The 20,378-nt window shown below is 39.5% G+C and overlaps 3 protein-coding genes across 4 annotated transcripts in view; 2 read left to right on the top strand and 1 right to left on the bottom strand.

Moving 5' to 3' along the window:
- Window positions 1-20,378, top strand: part of KIAA1958 (KIAA1958 ortholog) — a 232,443-nt gene that overhangs the window by 73,384 nt on the left and 138,681 nt on the right. The gene's annotated exons all lie outside the window — the stretch shown is intronic.
- Window positions 1-20,378, top strand: part of HSDL2 (hydroxysteroid dehydrogenase like 2) — a 73,904-nt gene that overhangs the window by 49,882 nt on the left and 3,644 nt on the right. Inside the window, exons 9-10 of the mRNA XM_036261813.1 lie at window positions 5,904-6,053; window positions 8,898-9,026. Coding sequence (XP_036117706.1) covers window positions 5,904-6,053; window positions 8,898-9,026 — 279 coding nt within the window. The remainder of the gene's footprint in view (window positions 1-5,903; window positions 6,054-8,897; window positions 9,027-20,378) is intronic.
- Window positions 6,816-7,276, bottom strand: LOC118630108 (40S ribosomal protein S24-like). The gene has a single exon (XM_036261815.1). It carries the CDS (start codon window positions 7,241-7,243, stop codon window positions 6,854-6,856), a length of 390 nt encoding a protein of 129 aa, XP_036117708.1. The 5' UTR covers window positions 7,244-7,276; the 3' UTR covers window positions 6,816-6,853.

Below are 20,378 nucleotides of genomic sequence, written 5' to 3'. Positions count from 1 at the left end.
ACTTGTTCTAATTCTGTGAAGTATGCCGTTGGTATTTTGATGGGGATTGCATTGAATCTATAGATTGCTTTGGGTAGTATGGACATTTTAATGATGTTCATTCTTCCAATCCATGAACAGGGTATGTGCTTTCACTTTTTTATATCTTCCTTTATTTCTTTTTTCAATGACCTGTGGTTTTCTGTGAATAGGTCCTTTATTTCTTTGGTTAAGTTTATTCCTAGGTATCTTAATTTTTTTGCCGCAATGGTAAATGGGATTGTTTTTTTAGTTTCTCTTTCTGTGAGTTCATCATTGGTGTATAAGAATGCCATTGATTTCTTGACATTAATTTTGTATCCTGCTACTTTGCCAAATTCATTTATTAAGTCTAGTAGATTTTTGATGGAGTCTTTGGGGTTTTCTACGTATAGTATCATGTCATCTGCGAATAATGACAGTTTCACTTCCTCCTTTCCAATTTGGATCCCTTTTATTTTTTCTTCATATCTGATTGCTGTGGCTAAAACTTCCAGTACTATGTTAAATAAGAGTGGCGAAAGTGGGCATCCTTGCCTTGTTCCTGTTCTTAAGGGAAATGCCTTTAGTTTTTGCCCATTGAGTATGATGTTGGCTGTAGGTCTTTCAAATACGGCCTTTATTATGTCTAGATATGATCCCTCTATTCTCACATTGCTGAGCATTTTTATCAGAAATGGATGCTGGATTTTGTCGAAGGCTTTTTCGGCATCTATTGATATGATCATGTGGTTTTTATTCTTCATTTATTTATGTGGTGTATCACGTTTATTGATTTGCGAATGTTGTACCAGCCTTGCATCCCTGGGATGAATCCCACTTGGTCATGGTGGATAATTTTTTTGGTGTATTGCTGGATCCGATTTGCTAGTATTTTGTTCAGGATTTTGGCGTCTATGTTCATCAGAGATATTAGCCTGTAGTTTTCTTTCTTTGTAGTGTCTTTTTCTGGTTTTAGAATTAAAATTATGCTGGCTTCATAAAACGAGTTTGGAAGTCTTTTTCTTCTTCTTGAATTTTTTGAAATAGTTTGAGGAGAATGTTCTTTGAATGTTCGGTAAAACTTTCCTGTGAAGCCATCTGGGCCTGGGCTTTTGTTTGCTGGGAGAGTCTTGATTACATCTTCAATTTCTTCTGTTGTTATTGGTCTGTTCAAGTTTTCTATCTCTTCCTGGTCCAGTTTTGGGAGACTATGTGTTTCTAGAAATTTGTCCATTTTGCTTAGATTGTCGAATTTGTTGCCAGATACTTGTTCATAGTGGTTGTTAACGATCTTTTGTATTTCTGCGGTGTCAGTTGTTACTTCTCTTTCATTTCTGATTTTGTGTATTTGGGTCCCCTCTCTTTGTTTCTTGGTGAGTCTAGCTAGGGTGCATCAATCTTGTTTATCTTTTCAAAGAACCAGCTCTTTGTTTCATTCATCCTTTGAATTGTTTTTTGGTCTCCATGTCATTTATTTCTGCTCTGATCTTTACTATTTCCTTCCTTCTACTTGCTCTGGGGTTTTCTTTTTGTTTTCTCTCTAGTTCTTTAATTTGTGAGGTTAGATAGTCTATTAGAAATTGTTCTTGTTTCTTGAGGTAGGCCTGTAGTGCTATGAACTTCCCTCTCAGAACTGCTTTTGCTGCATCCCATAGATTTTGTGTTGTTATGTCTTCATTTTCATTGGTTTCCAGGAAGTTTTTAATTTCTTCCTTGATTTCCTCGGTAACCCATTCATTGTTCAATATCATGCTATTTTGCCTCCATGTTTTCAAATGTCTTTGCATGTTCTTGTTGCAATTGATTTCTAGTTTCATGCCATTGTCATATGAGAAGATGCTTGATATGATTTCAGTATTCTTGGACTTGTAGAGACTTAGTTTGTGCCCTAACATGTGGTCTGTCTTTGAGAATGTCCCATGTGCACTTGAGAAGAACGTGAATTCTGCAGTTTTGGGGTGTAATTCTCTGTAGATATCTATGAAATCCATTTGATCTAGTGCTTCATTTAGAGTCTCTGTTTCCTTGTTAATTTTTTGTCTAGATGATCTATTCAGTGATGTCAGCGGGGTGTTGAAGTTCCCTGCTATGATTGTGTTGCTGTTGATTTCTCCTTTGAAATTCTCCAGAAGATTTTTAATATATGTTGGTGCTCCTATATTGGGTGCATATATGTTTATCAAGGTTATATCTTCCTGTTGGATAGATCCTTTCAATATTATGTAGTGGCCTTCTTTGTCTCTAGTTATGGTCTTCATTTTGAAGTCTACTTTACCAGAATCAAGTATTGCTACCCCAGGTTTTTTTGCTTTTTGTTTGCTTGAAAGATTTTTTTTCCATCCCTTCACTTTCAACCTATGTGAGTCTTTTGTTGCGAGGTGGGTCTCTTGTAAACAACATATATGTGAGTCATGCTTTTTTATCCAGTCAGCTACTCTGTGTCTTTTTATTGGAGCATTCAAACCATTCACATTTAAGGTGATAATTGATATGGACTTATTTATGCCCATTTTTGTTTGGTGTGGTTCTATTTTTCTTTCTATTTCTTCTACTAATTACAGCAGTCCTTTTAGCATATTTTGCAGTGCTGGTTTGGTTTTTGTTTGGTGTGGTTCTATTTTTCTTTCTATTTCTTCTACTAATTACAGCAGTCCTTTTAGCATATTTTGCAGTGCCGGTTTGGTGTTAATATAGTCCCTTAGCCTTTTTTTTTTTTTTTTTTTTTTTGTCTGGGAAGCTCTTTATTTGACCTTCTATTTTGAATGATAGCCTTGCTGGATAGAGTAGTCTTGGATTCAGATCCTTGTTTTTCATGACCTTGATTACTTCATGCCACTCCCTTCTGGCCTATAGTGTTTCTGTTGAGAAGTCAGCTAAGAGCCTTATGGGGGTTCCTTTGTAGGTAACTTGTTGCTTATCTCTTTCTGCCTTTAGGATTCTCTCTTTGTCTTTAATTTTTGGCATTTTAATTATTATGTGTCTTGGTGTGGGCCTGTTTGGGTTCTTTTTACTTGGGGCTCTCTGTGCTTCTTGAACTTGAATGCCTTCTTCCTTCACCAAATTAGAAAAGTATTCTGTGACTATTTCTTCAAATATATTCTCTAACCTTTGCCCACTTTCTTGCTTTTTTGGACTCCTATGATGCGAATGTTATTACGTTTTTATTTGTTCCAGTTCTTTTAAACTATCTTCCTGGTTTTTCCTTTTGGTTTTCTGATTGGTTGGTTTTTTTTCATCCTGTCTTCTAATTCACTCATCCGGTTTTCAGCTTCCTCTACTCTGCTTGTTAGTCCTTCCAATGTGTTCTTAATTTCTGCTATGTCATTCTTCATTTCCACTTGGTTCGTTTTCAGTGTTTCTATATCTTTACTCATGGTGCTGATGTCCTTACTCATGCTGTTGAGCTTCCTCAAGATCATGACTCTGAACTCCACCTCTGATAATTTGCTTAGTTGCATTTCATTGATCTCATCTTTGATAGAGTTCTCTTGTTCTCTCATTTGGGATTTGTTTCTTTGTTTCACCATTTTGGCTGTCTCAGTGCATTTTGTAATCTGCCAAATTTTCCCTGTGGTTGTTGGTGTTTTGCTGTTTGTGGCTCCCTCTCCTGGGTTTGGATGAGCCTGGTTGGGCCCACATTAAGCACCACTGTCAAGTCTTACTTTCCTGGGTAGATTTGCAAGCCCAGGAAAGGTTCAATTATTGTCTAGCTTTTTCCTGGTGGCTAGTAGTCTCAGTTACCCAGTGCCTTGGAATGTAGCCCTGGTGTTCTGCATAAGAGGATTTCCAGAGGGTGGGATAGATGCTGGTTGTTAATGAGCCTCAATTCATTTCTTTGCCTCACCTGGGAAAGGCTGAATCTCTGAGGGGGGCGCACATTGGCCACTGTCCTTTGTAGCTGCAACTCAGCAAAAACTCTTGAGTGCCCTCCAAATCTCTGTTTTCCCCACAGAGTTCCAGCCCTGTCTGCCCTCCCTCTGCAGTATACCCCAGGTGAGTGGCTGTGGCTATTTTAGAGCTCTGACCCGGCTCTCTGGGCTGTGGAGCGGGCTTGGTCTTTATTACCCAAGGGCGCTGCTCACAGCTAAGACTGCTGCTGTCCATGGGCTCCAAGCCCGCCACCGTCTCGTGCCTGCGCAGATCCTACCAGTGGCCCTGGTTATATGGTCCTGTCCTGCTGCTTTTTTGTTGCTTTTTTTCGAGGATTTGTCTTTATTTTAGTTGTAATTTCTGTTTGGTCCTGGGAGATCGTCTGTGTAGCTTCCATTCACTCTGACTCCATTTTCACATCCTCTATGCCTATCTTGTACGCAAATTGTTTGCACAGGCCTCTCTGGTGCCCTCACACCCTGCAGGTTCTGCGGATAACTGGATTGCACAGTCCCTTTGGGGACTTGGCTCTATGCCTATGTTATGAGCTGCTGGGTCACACAGGCCTCTCTGGTGCTTCAGTACCCCACAGGACCCGCGGGTAACTGGATGACACAGTCCCTGCTGCGTCGCACAGGCCTCTCTGGTGTTTTAGCACCCCACAGGACCCGCGGGTAACTGGATGACACAGTCCCTGCTGGGTCGCACAGGCCTCTCTGGTGTTTCAGCACCCCACAGGACCCGCGGGTAACTGGATGACACAGTCCCTGCTGGGTTGTACAGGCTTCTGGTACCCCTGAATCCTGCAGGTCCCACGGGCGGGCAGCTGGATAGCACAATCCCTCTCAGGCTCAGGCTTCCCACTGTTCTTGTGAGCTGCTGTGTTGCACAGGCTTCTCTGTTGCCGCAGGTCCCGCTGCTAGTGGCTGCCCCGTGGGGCTCAACTCCTGCTCAGTTTTTGCTGTAGTTTTTGTGGATGGGTCTCAGCTACTGGTCTGTGCTTCTGTTGCCTGGGGATGGATGTCTGCTCCCAGCCTCTGTTGCTGGGGGTATATCTGGACTCTGATCGGGCTGCTACTTTGGGGGATGGTGCTGGGCTCCGGGCTGTCCACGGCTTCTGCAACCAGCACCTTGGCAGCTCCACTACTGTGCACTGGTCTGTGTTTACACAGAGTGTTCACTGGTCAGTGGTGCCAGGTGTGCTGGTGGGCTCAGGTTACTTGGCCCTGTCCACTCCCACTGCCTCCTCCCAGGGAAGACCCAAGATCTTCCAAAATGGTGGGACCTCCCCGCAGCACAGGGAGAAGCGCCCTGAAGGGCCGCTTACCGTGGTAGCCGGCTGCTCTGTCCACAGCACAGGACCTTCTGCTCCGCGGCTCTGCACTGCAGGAGTTTGGTCGTCCACTTTCACGTCCACTCACACTCTCTCACACACTAGCTCACTCTCTCACGCACTCACCCTCCCTCTGGTCCTGCCCGCCACCATCTTCCGAATGTATGTCTTTATTTTTATAAAGTAATTTAAATGCTCTAAGTGTATCTTTCCCATTAAAGCTTACATAGTTGTAGTCTAGTAACTCTACTGACTGTTATCCCCAGTTCAGCTCTGCTGATCACTGAAGTTGATACCTTCATCTTTCTGACTCTGGTGTGTTCTTTTCTCATTTGGTTGTAGAGCTCAGAGTGGATGATGAAGGAGTGATTAATTATTACCCCTAAAACTCCAGTAGTTTGTTTAGGTTCATTTATTATAAACACTGTATAATTCAGTAGCGGTTTGCTTTAATTAAACCTAACCTGAGAATCAGCCTTTTACTTGGAGAGTATAAACTATTTACATTTATAATCATAATTGATGTGTTTGGCTGTTATTCCATTAGTTTGATTTATGCTTTTAGATGCCACTGAATGTATTTAAGGTTATTTTGATCAAATAGGTCTAATTGGTAGCAAGTCTATTCTGATCATTAATTCTGTGTGTGGCCTTCTATTACCGAGGCTTTAAGGCCATTTTCATTAATGGTATTTTGCAGGTGCTGTCCCACAGTTGAAAGAAGAAAAGCCACAGCCATCATTGAAACCACATTCTGGAACTGTGGAAGAAACATTTAGGATTGTTAAAGCCTCTCTCAGCGATGACATTGTTAAAGCTACTCAAGCAGTTTATCAGTTTGAACTCTCGGGTAAGGATTACATCTGGTTATCTGAGTCTTTTAGGAAACAAAGTAGGATATTTCCCTTGGACAAAAATCAGCCTCCAGTTAGTAATCACCTTGTCTAGTTGGCTGTATCCAGAATGCTTAACTAGAATGTAGACAGCTCAGAATAACAAATAACTACTGATTTGTATTTTTAAGATCAGTGCATATGGACACATATGAAATAAATTTTTATTAAAAATACTCCAGTGTTAAATGACTCCTTGGCAGGTGTAATTGAAAGAAAATCCTACTTAGAAGGGCATGTGGATCATAACAGGTATTATAATACAGTAATTTATCATCTACCGTGGGCACCTTGCCATTTTTATCTTTGAGATTATTCAGGTCAGTCTGAGTGTAGTCAGCTTTGTAAAACCTCTCAATATTTTTCTTCCCAGTATAGTTAATGACAGTTTTAAGAACTTGCTACCTCATTCCCACTGTAGGTAAACTTTGACATTATTAGTTCTTTTATTTTTTGTCTCCTCTATTTTATCTTAATCCATCTGTGCCTTCTTTGTTTTTATTTCCTTTTCTGTCCTTAGAACCCATGTCCATTGATTCAACCACTCTCTTGTCTATATCCTAATAAATTATTTCAGTTTCTTTTTTTTTCACATAAAAGTTTTATTTATTAATCCTCTCATGAAAAATCTGCACAATCACCACAGATAAAGTCACTGAAGAATCTCTGGACCGCAGGCCGACGCTCTAACCGCTGAGCCAAACCAGCCAGGGCATCACTGAAGAATCTTTACTTCTTCTGTTGTCCAATCTCCAGCTCACTTTTTGCCAGCACCAACATTGGCCTTTACCGTACCCCTGACTTTCTTCATTCTGTTCTTGTGTTCCTTCTGTTTCCTGGAGGTCTCCTTCTTCTCATACAGGCCATGTCTTGCAAGTCTGTGTTTGGGTTCATTTTTCTTTGCGTGATCCAAGGAATCATAAATCATGCCAAAGCCAGTTGCCTCACCACCACCAAAATGGGTTCTGAATCCAAACACAAAGATGACATCTGGTGTGGTCTTATACATTTTGGCCAGTTTTTCCCGAATTTCTGTCGTGGGTACTGTTGCCTTCCCAGGGTGAAGGACATCAATGACTATTTGTTTCCACTGAAGTAGTCTGTTGGTCATGAACTTCCTGGTCCGGGTAGTTACTGTGTCATTCATGATGGAAGCTGATGTTCAAGCAACCAGGGAGGAAAAGAGCTCAGTTTCTTTTATGTGATATTAAATTAACCATTATAGGTAGGCATCATCCTCTCTTCTTCCCCTCCCAATAGAATGGAGCTCAACTCTAGATGAGTGCATTTCAAGCTTTAATGTTCATGATAATTACTTGGATTCAGGCTAAAATGTAGAATTTGATTCAGTAGTATTTCTGAGGTGGGGTCTGAATTCTGCATTTCTGACAGATTATAATAGTACATCAGTCCGTCGATCATACAGTGAATAGCAGTGTTCCAGATGCCATTTTCTCTGGTCTCCTCAGGGACTTTGTGCTATTTATTATGCCCGCTCTTCCACCTTTTCATTCTGCAGCTTCCTTCCCAGATGTATTTTAACATTCTCAGTTTCTTCTGTGTTTTAAACAAACACAACAAATCACAATAAGCAAAACATATTTTCATCTAGGATTCACTCTGCTCTGGGATCATTTTTCCTCATTCCACTACCAAGGTCCTTGGTGGCTTCTGTGTCACCAGTGGGCATTTGTCACTCTTACCTTGTCCCAATGCTGCAGCATTTGATGGTGTTGACCACTCTTTTCTTCTGGAAATTCTCCCTTTCTTTGGCTTCTTTGACAGTAGCTTTCCTTCTCTGTCTGTAATCATGCCTTCTCAGTCTTCTCTGTCATGCTTCTTTGTCCTACAAGGATGTTCTTCAGGTCATTGTCTTATCACGCTATAGACTTTGGCTGGGAAACTCAAATCCTTCACATGACTTCAATGACCATATGAACTGATTACTTATATATTTGTATGTCTAGTCTAGTCAGACTTCATTTGGTATACTCACTTGGCTGTCACAAAGATGCCTCAGTTTGAAACTGTCCAGAGCAACTCATCATTCCTAGTAGATGCCTTTGTCACTACCTGTTAAATCTGCTCTTCTTTAGTAGTTCTCTGTCAGTAAAAAACACACCAATATTTACCATTCCCCAAGCTCAAAACTAGTAAATCATTCTTATGTACCCTCTCCACCTTTTCCTCTTCACATTCAATCGGTTACATAGTCCTGTGGTCCTGGTTTGAAATTATTTCTCAAATGTGCCTACTTTTCTCTATTCCCACTGCCATGACCCTGATCCAGACTCCTAAATTACCCAACTCCATCTAATTAGTCTTCTGCATCCTTTTTATCCCTCTCCAGTATATTCTTTACACTTTTAAAATACAGACACAGGTCACTCTACAGCCTGCCCCTTAGGATGAAGGCAATTGATACATTCTGTACATGGCTCACTGCACACATCTGACTGCTTTACAAGCTCATCTGATGCCACTGTCCACTCTCTTTTTACCTTCTGGTCCTACTCTACTTTTTTTTCAGTTCCTTGTCAGCTAATTCTTAGTTAACTTTTAAATCTCAGCTTCAGTTGGGATTTCCTGACTCCACATCACCCTCCAATTCCTCTTTTGTAAGAACCATGTTGTTGCAGAGTCTTCAGAGCCTAGCCTAGCTTAATAAATATTTGCTGCAATTGATAGACACCTGATTTTAGCTTGGGAAACAACAGTATGTAATATTATTCTAAATTATTGAGTTTAAGACGACCAGGGCTTCTTTGGCATTTATTTCTGTATCTTTATCTTCTGTGCAGGTGAAGATGGTGGAACGTGGTTTCTTGATCTAAAGAACAAGGGTGGGAATGCCGGACAAGGAGAGCCAACTGATGAGGCAGATGTAGTAATGAATATGTCTACTGATGATTTTGTAAAAATGTTTTCAGGTGAGTTTTCAGTTTCATTAATTCATTGATAAATCAACAAATGGCAAGTACATCGTTAGTAGGATTGCAGATTGGTGTAGCCACTATGGAAAACAGTATGGAGGTTCCTCAAAAAATTAAAAATAGCACTACATTATGACCCAGCAATTTCACTTCTGGGTATTTATCAGAAGAAGTTCAAAACACTCATTCAAAAAGATATACGCACCCCTATGTTCATTGCAGCATTATTTAGAATAGCCAAGATATGGAAGCAACCCAAGTACCCATTAGTGGTCGAGTGGATAAAGAACGTTATGTACATGTATATGATAGAATATTACTTGACTATAAACAGGAATGACATTTTACCATTTGTGACAACATAGATGGGCCTAGAGAGTATTATGCTAAATGAAGTAAGTCATAGAAAGACAAATGCTATATTATTTCACTTATATGTGGGACCTAAAGAAGAAAATAAACAGACAAGCAAAACAGAAACAGACTCATAGATGGCAAAGAAAAAAATTGATGGTTGCCTGGCCGGTGTGGCTCAGTGGTTGAGCGTCAACCCATGCACCAAGAGGTCACCAGTTCGATTCCTGGTCAGGGTGCACATGCCTGGGTTGTGGGGCTGATCCTCAGTGGGGGGCATGCAGGAGGCAGCCAGTTGATGTTCTTTCTCATTGACGTTGCTGTCTCTTTCTCTAAAACTCAATAAAGGAAAAAAAAATTATAAAAACTGATGGTTGCCAGATGGGAGGCGGTTGTGGGGCTGGGTGAAAAAGTTGAAGGGATTAAGAAGTACACATTGGGCCCTGGCCGGTTTGGCTCAGTGGTTAGAGTGTTGGCCCTTGGACCAGAGTGACCAGGGTTCGGTTCCCACTAAGTGCACATACCTTGGTTGCAGTTTGTCCCCGGCCCCATTTGGGGTCGTGTGGGTGGCGACCACTCGAGGTGTCTCTCTCATGTCTGTTTTCTCTCTCTCTTCCTCTCTCTCCCTCCTGCGCTGTCTGAAGATAAATGCAAAAATGTCCTCGGGTGAGGATAAAAAAAAAATGTACACATTGGTAGTTACAAAATAGTCATGGGGATATAAAGTACAGCATAGAGAAGATAATGTTGTAATAACTATGTATGGTGCCAGATGGGTACTAGACTTATTGGAGTGATCACTTCGTAAATTATATAAATGTCTAACCACTATGTTGTACATCTGAAACTAATATAAAATAGTACTGAATGTTGACTGTAATTGAAAAATTTTAAGAAAGAGCACATCTTGGGAAGTAACTACTGTTACTTCTACTGCCCCTTCTACTTTAACCAACCAATGGGGAGATGTCAGATTTTCCTTTTTGTATGACTGATAATTAGAAAGATAATGTTGGGGACTCCTAGGTGGGCTTCATTTCTATTAGTTGGACTGAGATATAAATTCCAGTAACACCTGAGTCACCAGAGGCGCTGGACTCAGCTGCAGCTCATTTATTGAGAGTCAGGTCATGCCTCACTCTTGCCAACTATCCTAGTAGAAAATAACCACCTTCTCTTGTGGCCCAGTGACCCCGCTTTCTGTGGCATCCCTAACCAAGAGAACCATTCTTTGTTCTGTTTTAATCTTCATAAATTGAAGATCACAGTGTATTCTGTACCCTGTAGGTCTTGCTTTTCTGATTCTAACCCAGGATGCTAATGGCCTATATACTATCTGAACTAATTGGTTTACAATGTTAATAATTAATGATTGAGGTCTCTTCAACTTTTCGTTTTTATTTTAAATATGTTTTTATTGATTAATTTTGAGAGAGAGGAAGGGAGAGGGAGAGGAAAGCATCTATTGGCTGCCTCCTCCATGCCCCCGACTGGAGATCGAGCCCCCAATCTGGGCATGTGCCCTGACTGGGAATTGAACCTGAGATCTCTTGTTGCCTAGAATGATGCTCAACCAACTGAGCCATACTGGCCAGGGCCAACTTTTCCCTTTTTTAAAATAGTAGTATTAAATATTTATAGTGCAAAAATTAGAAAATATATGAGAAAAAATAAGATAAATAAAATTGTTTTTTATCACACTACTGAGAGATGGCCATCAGTTGATTTTGGTTTACAATCAGATGTATTTCTGTGACTGTTTATAAATATATACATGTGCTTATAAAAACAGTAAGGGGGGCCCTGGCCAGTTTGGCTCAGCGGTTAGAGCCCATGGACCAATGAGTCAACGGTTTGATTCCAGTCAAGGGCACGTACGTTGGTTGTGGTTCATCCCTGGCCCTGGTCGGGTCTTGCGAGAGGCAACCAGTCGATGTGGCTCTATCACATTGATGTTTCTCTCTGTCTCTTTCTCTTTCTCCCTCCCTGCCACTGTATCTACTGATAAATAGGAAAATATCTTTGGGTGAGGAATAAAAAACAAAACAGTAAAGGAGGGGCAGGGGAGAGAGAGAGAAAAAAACATTGATGTGAGAGAGAGACATCGATTAGTTGCCTCCCACATGTGCCCTGACCAGGGCTGGGGATCAGACCTACAACCCAGTACGTGCCCATGGCCAAGAATCAAGCCTGGAACCCTTGGTGCTCAGGAAAACTCTAACCACTGAGTCAACTAACATCTTTCAATGTTGATGAATAATTAGCTCTTGAATTATTTTCAATCGTTTTTGAAGTGTTTTTTTTCAGTGTTTCAACAACTGTTTCTTTATAAAACTTAAACAGCGTTTTGGACTAATAGATGCTCAATAAATGTTTGGTAAATTTGAATCTTATAAATATGTAATTTTTTTCTTTTCTTTTTTTTAATCCTCACCCAATGACATTTTTGCATGTGTCCAGATAGAGGGAGGGAGAGAAGGAGGAAGAGAGAGAGAGAAACATCAGTGTGAGAGAGACACATTGATTGGTTGCCACCCATACGACCCCAACTGGGGCCAGGGATAAACTGCAACTGAGGTACGTGCCCTTAGCGGGAACCAAACACGGGTCTCTCTAGACTGCGGGCCGACACTCTAACTGCTGAGCCAAACCGGCCAGGGCTAAATATGTAATTTTTTAAACTTAATGACCATTTAAAATAAAAATTTGTCAGCTTCTACACAGAAATAGCAATAATTATGGTGAATATTTATTAAATGATTACTGTGAGTTAAGCAATACTCAAAAGAGTGCTTTGAGAGAAAATATTTTCTCCATTTAATAAAAATGGAGACTGAAGTGTTCATGAATTAAATAATAAACCCAAAGTCACATAGTGAGTTAAGAAAAGTTGGAGCTAGAATTTGAATCCAAGCCCAAGCTTGTGTTCTTTTCATCATTATGCTATTCTGTCCTCTAAAGGTGAAAGAATCAAGTTACTTCTTAAGTTTATATTTTATTTATGTAGCATAAACCTATAATAATGGGCTTTCCATTTTTATCTTTCTGTGAATGTGCTTTCTGTTTCCTGGATTGACTAGGGGAGATTAGTCAGCAGTAGTTTACATTGGAAGTGAGTTTGATTCTGCTTCTTATTTCATTTTGTTCTTACTTCATCTACTGTTTTTCTCAGTGGGCATACTTTAGACTTTATAATCCTAAGCATTTTCTTTTAAGAAACCATAGCCATCTATGATACAGTATAAATATACAAACTTAAAGCAACTAGTGATCAACTAATCAAAATCTCTTCTTTTTGCCAGTAGAGGTCACTGTATGGTAAAGCATTATGATAGAAAATAAATTGTACAGGATTACCTGATAAATATTTTGGGTGGAGGGATTCTGTATAGGATATTTTGCTTACTTTTTTTTTTTTTTTTTTTTAAAGAGGGAGAGGAAGGCCCGGCCAATGTGGCTCAGTGGTGATTGAGCGTCAACCCATGCACCAAGAGGTCGCCAGTTCGATTCCTAGTCTGGGTACATGCCCAGGTTGTGGGTTAAATCCCCGGGTGGGGGTAAGGGAGGCATGCAGGGGGCGGCCAGTCAATGTTCTTTCTCACTGATGTTTCTATCTCTATCCCTCTCCCTTCCTCTCTCTCTGAAATCAGTAATGAAAAAAAATTTTTTTTTTTTTTTTAAAGAGAGGGGAAGGGAGAGAGAAATGGAAGCATCGATGTGAGAGAAACATCGATCAGTTGCCTCCTGCACAACTCTCACTGGGGATTGGGCCTGCAATGCAGGCATGTGCCCGGACCAGGAATCGAACCGGGACGTCTCAGTCCATGGGACAATACTCAATTCACTGAGCCACACCGTTTAGGCTTACTAGCTATTTTTTTTTTTTATCCTCACTCAAAGACATTCTTGCATTTATCTTCAGATAGAGCAGGAGGGAGAGAGGGAGGATGAGAGAGAGAGAGAAATATCAACATGAGAGAGACACATCGAGTGGTCACCACCCACACAACTCCAATCAGGGCCAGAGACAAACTGCAACCTAAATACGTGCCCTTAGTGGGAATCAAACCCAGGACTCTCCGGTCCGTGGGCCAATGCTCTAACCACTGAGCAAAACCGGCCAGGGCTTACTAGTTATTTTTTAAAGCAATGTTTTAAATAGTATTATTGAGGTATAATTTACATACCATAAAACCCACCCACTATAGGTGTACATGGTTTTTAGTGAATTTGTAAAGTTGTAAAACCATCACTTACAATTCAGTTTGAGAACATTTCATCACCCATCCAAAATTCTCTCATGTCTTTTTGGAGTCAGTCTGCAGTTTTACTCCCTCAGCCAGCCAAACATTAATTTGCTGTCTATCTCTACAGATTTGCTGTTTCTGGACATTTCGTGTACATTAAATCAAACAGTATATATATTGTGTTTTGTATCTAGCTTCTTTCACTTAGAATAAGGCTTTTGAGATTCATCGATATGTATCAATAGTTCAGTTCCTTTTAATTGCTGAATAGTAATCCATTATATGGATATGCCACAAACTATTTATCTACTCAGCAACTGGAAGACATTTGGATTGCTTCATATTTTTGGCTATATGAATAATGTTGCTATGATTATTCTCATACATGTATTTGTGTGGATGTATATTTTCATTTTTCTTGGGTAGATTCCTAAGAGTGGAATTGCTGGGTCATATGATAAGTTGATATATAACTTTTTTTTTTGGTTAATCCTTACCTGAGGATATTTTTGCATTGATTTTTTTAGATAGAGTGAAAGGGAGGGAGAGAGAGAGAGAAAGAGGGAAACATCAGTGTGAGAGAGACACATCGATTGTTTGCCTCCTGCACCACCCCGACCAGGCGTAGGGATTGAACCTGCAACCCAGGTACGTGCCCTGGACTAGGAATTGAACCTGTGACCCTTTCCATTCAAGGGCCAACATGCTAACCACTGAGCCAAACCAAACAGGGTGATATATAACTTTAAGAAATTGCCAAACTTTGCTAAAGTGACTGCAGGAATTTTACATATTCATCATGAATGTGTGAAGGATCCAATTTCTTGAAATCCTCACCAACATTTATTAGTATCTTTTTTTACAGCTTTATTGTCAAATGAAAACTATGTATTTAAGGTATACAACATGAATGATTTGATATACATATACGTTGTGAAATTACTAAAGTTAGCTAATTAACACGTCCATCACCTCACATAGTTATTTTCGTGTGTATATGATAAGAAAACTTAAGATCTACTCTCAGCAAATTTCAAATTTCATTTCATGTGCTTAATAGCTATCATTACCCATAGTCAACATGCCATACATTAGATCCCCTGAACTTATTTGTCTTCTGACTTAAAATTTGTACTCTTTGACCAATATCTGCACATTTCTCCCACCTCCCAACCTCTGGCAGGCACTATTTTACTCTCTGCTTCTGTGAGTTCAACTCTTTTCCAGATATGAGATCCTGCAGTGTTTGTTTTTCTGTGTCTGGCTTATTTCATGTAGCATAAGGTCCTTCAGGCTCATCCATGTTGTCGCAAAGGCAGTGTCTTATAACCATTCTAGTGGGTGTGTGGTAGTATCTCTTTATAGTTCTAATTTGTATTTCCTTAATGATTAATGATGTTGAGCATCTTTCCATGTGTTTAATAGCTATTTATATTTGATGAACTGTCTATTCACATATTTTCCTTGCCTTTTTAATTGGCTTGTTTTTCTTTTTAGTATTGAGTTGTAAGAGTTTTATATAAATTCTAGATGCATGTGCTTTGCAAATTATCTCCCAATCTGTGGCTTATATTTTCATTTTCATAATAGTGTTCTTTGAATTACAGAAGTTTTTAGTTTTAATAAAGTCTCATCTATCATCTTGCTTTTATGGTTTATACTTTTTCCTCTATTTCATTCTTATTTATGCTATTGTAAATGAAATTATCTTAATTTTATTTTTGAATTGTTTGTTGCTAGTACACAAAAATACGATTAATTTTTGTGTATTGATTTTGTATCCTGTGAATTAACCAGTGAAGATATTTAAGCCTGGGATTTTTTTTTTCTTTACTGATTTGAGAGAGAGAGGAAGGGAGAGGGAGAAAGAGATAGAAACATTGATGAGAGAGAACATCAATTGACTGCCTCCTGCATGCACCCCCACTGTGGATCAGGCCCACAACCTGGGCATGTGCTCTGACCAAGAATCGAACCAGCGAACTCTTGGTGCATGGGTCAGTGCTCAACCACTGAGCCATACAGGCCAGGCTGCGAGTTTTGTGGGAACATTTTAAATTACTAATTAAATATATTGTAACATGATAATTAATAGCATCGATAATTAAGCACCTTTGTTGAGATGCAATTCACATACCATACAGTTCACCCACTTAAACTGTACAACAGTTTTTAGCATATTCGCAGATATTTGCAACTGTCCTCACAGTTGCTTTTAGAACATTTTCATCATCTCAAAAAGAAACCCCATACCCATTGGCTATTAGCTCCATCTCCCCCTCTACCTGCCTCCAGTCCTAAGCAACCACTAGTCTACTTGCTCTGTAGACTTCCCTGTTTTGGACTTTCACATGAACAGAATCATACAGAACAAAATATGTGACTGGCTTCTTTCAGCACGTTTCTTCTTTAGCATGTTCTCAACTTTCATTCTTGATGCAGCATGTGTAAGTACTTCATTCCCTTTTGTAGAAAATGGAGATGAAAGTCACATTAACTATTTTAAAATGTGCAATCCAGTGGCATTTAATTTAATGCATCTACATTGCTATTAACCACCATTATCTTTAGTTTCAAAATTTGTCATCACCCCAGAACACTCCATACCATTTAAGTAGCACTCCCCATTCCAGCCTCCACTATCCTCTGGCATCCACTAATGTACTTTCTCTCTCTCTATGGATTTGCCAGTTTGGGATAGTTTATATAAATGAAATCATACAATATTTGAATTTTATGTGTGTGACTCCTTTCACTTAGCATAATGTTTTCAAGGTTAATCCAAGTTTTAGCATGTATCAATATTTAATTTATTTTTATGACTTAGTAATATTTTATCATACGGACATACCATAGTTTATTCTTTCACTTGTTGATAGCCATTTGGATCGTTTGGCTGTTACGAATAATGCGGCTAAAAACATTTGTGTCAAAGTTTCTGTGTGGACGTATGTTTTAATTTCTCTTGTATTGCTAGGTCATATTGGTCATTCTATGTTTAACTCTTTGAAGAACTGTTCAACTTTTTTCTATAATTGCTGCACCAGTTACATTTCTACTAGCAATGTATGAGGGTTTCTATTTCTCTGTATCCTTACCTTTGCCAACACTCATTATTTATTTATTTTATCCTCACCCGAGGACATTTTTCCATTTTTTTGTTCAGATGGAGTGGGAGGGAGAGAGAGGAAAAGAGAGAGAGAGAAACATTGACGTGAAAGGACACATCGAGTGGCTGCCACCCGCACTACCAACCAGGGCCGGGGACAAACTGCAACTGAGGTACACGCCCCTAGTGGGAACCGAACCTGGGTCTCTCTGAACTGCAGGCCGATGCTCTAACTGCTGAGCCAAACCAGCCAGGGCCACTCATTATTATTTATTTATTTGTTTATTTATTTACTTATTTATTATCCTCACCTGAGGACATTTTTCCATTTTTTGTTCAGATAGAATGGGAGGGAGAGAGAGAGAGAAACATTGATGTGAAAGGGACACATCGAGTGGTTGCAACCCGCACAACCCAACCAGGGCCAGGGACAAACTACAACCAAGGTACATGCCCTTAGAGGGAACTGAACCCAGGTCTCTTTGGACCACAGGCCGATGCTCTAACCGCTGAGCCAAACTAGCCAGGGCCGCTCATTATTTTTTTAGTTTTTTTTTATAGCAATCTTAGTAGGTATGAAGTGATATTTCATTGTGGTTTTGATTGGCATTTTCCTAATAGCATTCATCATATTTTCATGTGCTTATGGGTTGTATGTATATCTTTCTTGAAGAAATGTCTGTTCAGATCCTTTGCCTATTTTAATTGAGGTTTGGTTTTTTTGTTTGTTGTAGTCTTTTTGTTTGTTGGTTGGTTGGTTTTTAATCTTCACCCTAGAATATTTTTCTGTTTATCTTCAGATAGAGTCAGAGGGAGGGAGGGAGGGAGAGAGAAACATCGATGTGAGAGGGACACATCAACTGGTTGCCTCCTGCATGACCCTGACCAGGGCAGGGGTCACACTGCAACCGAGGTACGTGCCCTTGACTGAAATCAAACCCGTGTAACTCTTTGGTCTGCAAGCCACTCTATAACCGCTGAGCCAAACTGGCCAGGTCTTTTTTTCCTTAGATTTGAGAATTCTTCATATATTGCAGATATAAAGAAAGTATACAGCATGATGATTATACACCTTGTTGGTTATATAATTTGAAAATATGTTCTCCCAGTTTTTGTGTGTTGTCTTTTCACTTTTTTGATGATATATTTTGAAACACACATGATTTTAATTTTGATGAAGACCAGTTTGTGTGTTTTTTTCTTTTGATGTTTGTGCTTCTGCTATCAGATCTAAGAATTTTTAATCAAATCCAAGTTTTGATGATTTACTCTTTTGTTTTCCTCTAAGAATGTTTGATTTTAGCTCTTACAATTAGGCCTCTGACCCAGTTTGAGTTAATATTGTATATAGTGTATAGTAGGAGGTGTCCACCTTCATTTCTTTGCATATAGATATCCAGTTGTCCCAGTACCACTTGCTGAATAAATTATTCTTTCTCCACTGAATGGTCTTGGCAACCTTATTAAAAAGCAGTTGCGCCCTGGCCGGTTTGGTTCAGCGGTTAGAGCGTTGGCCTGTGGTCCTGAGAGACCCGGGTTCGGTTCCCGCTAAGGGCGCGTACCTCGGTTGCAGTTTGTCCCCGGCCCTGGTCGGTTGTGCGGGTGGCAGCCACTCAATGTGTTCCTTTCACATCGATGTTTCTCTCTCTCTCTCTGTTCCTCTCTCTCCCTCCCACTCTACCTGAACAAAAAAATGGAAAAATGTCCTCGGGTAAGGATAAAAAAAAAAAAGCAGTTGGAAAAAAAAAAAAAAAAGCAGTTGACCATAGATGTATAGTTTTAGTTAAACCCATAAATATATGGGTATAATTAAACATAAAATTACCATAGGACTCAGCATTTCCACTCCTAGATATATAGTCAGAAGAACTGAAAACAGATACTCAAACAAATACATGAATAACATGTCTATAGCAGCACCATGTATGATAGCCAAAAGGTAAAAACAACCCAAATGCCAACCAACAGATGGATGGATAAGCAAATTATTATATATAAACAAATTATTATATAAAATGAAATATTATTCAGTCATAAAAATAAATGAAGTACTGTTTCATGGTACAACATGCATGAACCTTGAAAACATGTTGAGTGAAAGAAGCCAGACACAAAAGATCACATATTGTATGAATCCATTTAAATGAAAAATTAGAATAGGTAAACCCATAGAAAGCTGATTGGTGGTTGCCAGGGCCTAGAGGGAGGGGGAACTGTTAATGCGTATAGAGTACAGGTTTCCTTTTGGGGTAATGAAGTACTTGGGGACTAGATAGAGGTGGTGGTTACAAAACATTGTGACTATACTTAAATGACACTAAATTGTTCACTTTAAAATGCCTGATTTTATGTCATATAAATATTACCTCAATTTTTAAAAGTATATATATTTAAAAAGGTTTTTTGGCCTTTCTCCCTTCTACTTCCCAGAAGTAATCTGTCTTCCCGTCTTTTTGGTATTTCTTTCTGTATTTAACTCTACGTTTTTCATTGTTTTCATATTTCTCAGTGTACTTATACTATTTTCTTTAGACTCACTAATCTAAAGACTGATAGGTAAGATTTAAGTTCTTTTTTGTTTTTTTGTTCAGATAGAGTGGGGAGGGGGAGAGAGAGAGAGAGAGAGAGAGAGAGAGAGAGAGAGGAGAGAGAGAAACATCGATGTGAAAGGGACACATCGAGTGGTTGCCACCCGCATGACCCAGCCAGGGCCGGGGACAAACTGCAACCGAGGTACATGCCCTTAGCAGGAACCGAACCCGGGTCTCTCTGGACCGCAGGCTGACGCTCTACCGCTGAGCCAAACTGGCCAGGGCAAGATTTAAGTTCTTTTATAGCACCTTAATTCTGCTTCATCTCCCCCCTTCTTATGCTTAAGGTAATATTCTGTGTTTAAATAATTGTGATACTGGTATAGTTTGCTGCTGAGTCAAATAGTATACCATTATTATGTTTCTCCTCAGAGAGAACTTTTTATTTTTCATGGAGTTAAAAAATTGCCCTATTTTTCCCCATTAGAATGCTGATAAAGAAACTAAGCAAAATCTTCCTATACTTTTCTCTCAACCTGTTGATACAATTTTTTACTCTGCCAGTGTGTCAAATTACCTGTCAATCTACTTGTTTTCCTGGAGCCTTTTGTCTTCTTGTTAAAATCTAAATAGGTAGCTCATTATAATAGCCTGCTACACAGCTATGATCCTCGACATTTCTTTGACTCCTGCATTGAATCTCCTATTTCTGTATCCCATGTCTTCTCTCTTGGTTTGCATCCTCATTTTGGTGGCACACATTCTCCAGTAGCTTCATGAGAAATAATACAAAAAAGGTAATTTCAGTGAGTATCTAAAACTACTTGTATTTTACCAACACATTGATTATTTGGCTGGGTAGAGATTTCTGGATTGAAATGAACTTTCTCTCAGAATTTTGAAAGCATTGTTCCATCTTCTAAGGTTACCATTGAGAATTTGATACTATTCTTCTTAATCTTTTGTATCTACCCCTCCCCTTTCTGAAAGCTTCAGAATCAAAATGATCTTTCTCTGTAGTCTTCTGAACTTTCACAATGGTGTGGTTTCTTTTCTTTCATTTTCCTGGGTATTTGATGGGCCCCTTGAGAATGTATCTTCCGTTATT

This window comes from Molossus molossus, unplaced genomic scaffold, assembly GCF_014108415.1.
Source record: "Molossus molossus isolate mMolMol1 unplaced genomic scaffold, mMolMol1.p scaffold_m16_p_14, whole genome shotgun sequence".
Classification (NCBI taxonomy): Eukaryota; Metazoa; Chordata; class Mammalia; order Chiroptera; family Molossidae; genus Molossus; species Molossus molossus.
This window is presented reverse-complemented; position numbering and strand designations above follow the sequence as displayed.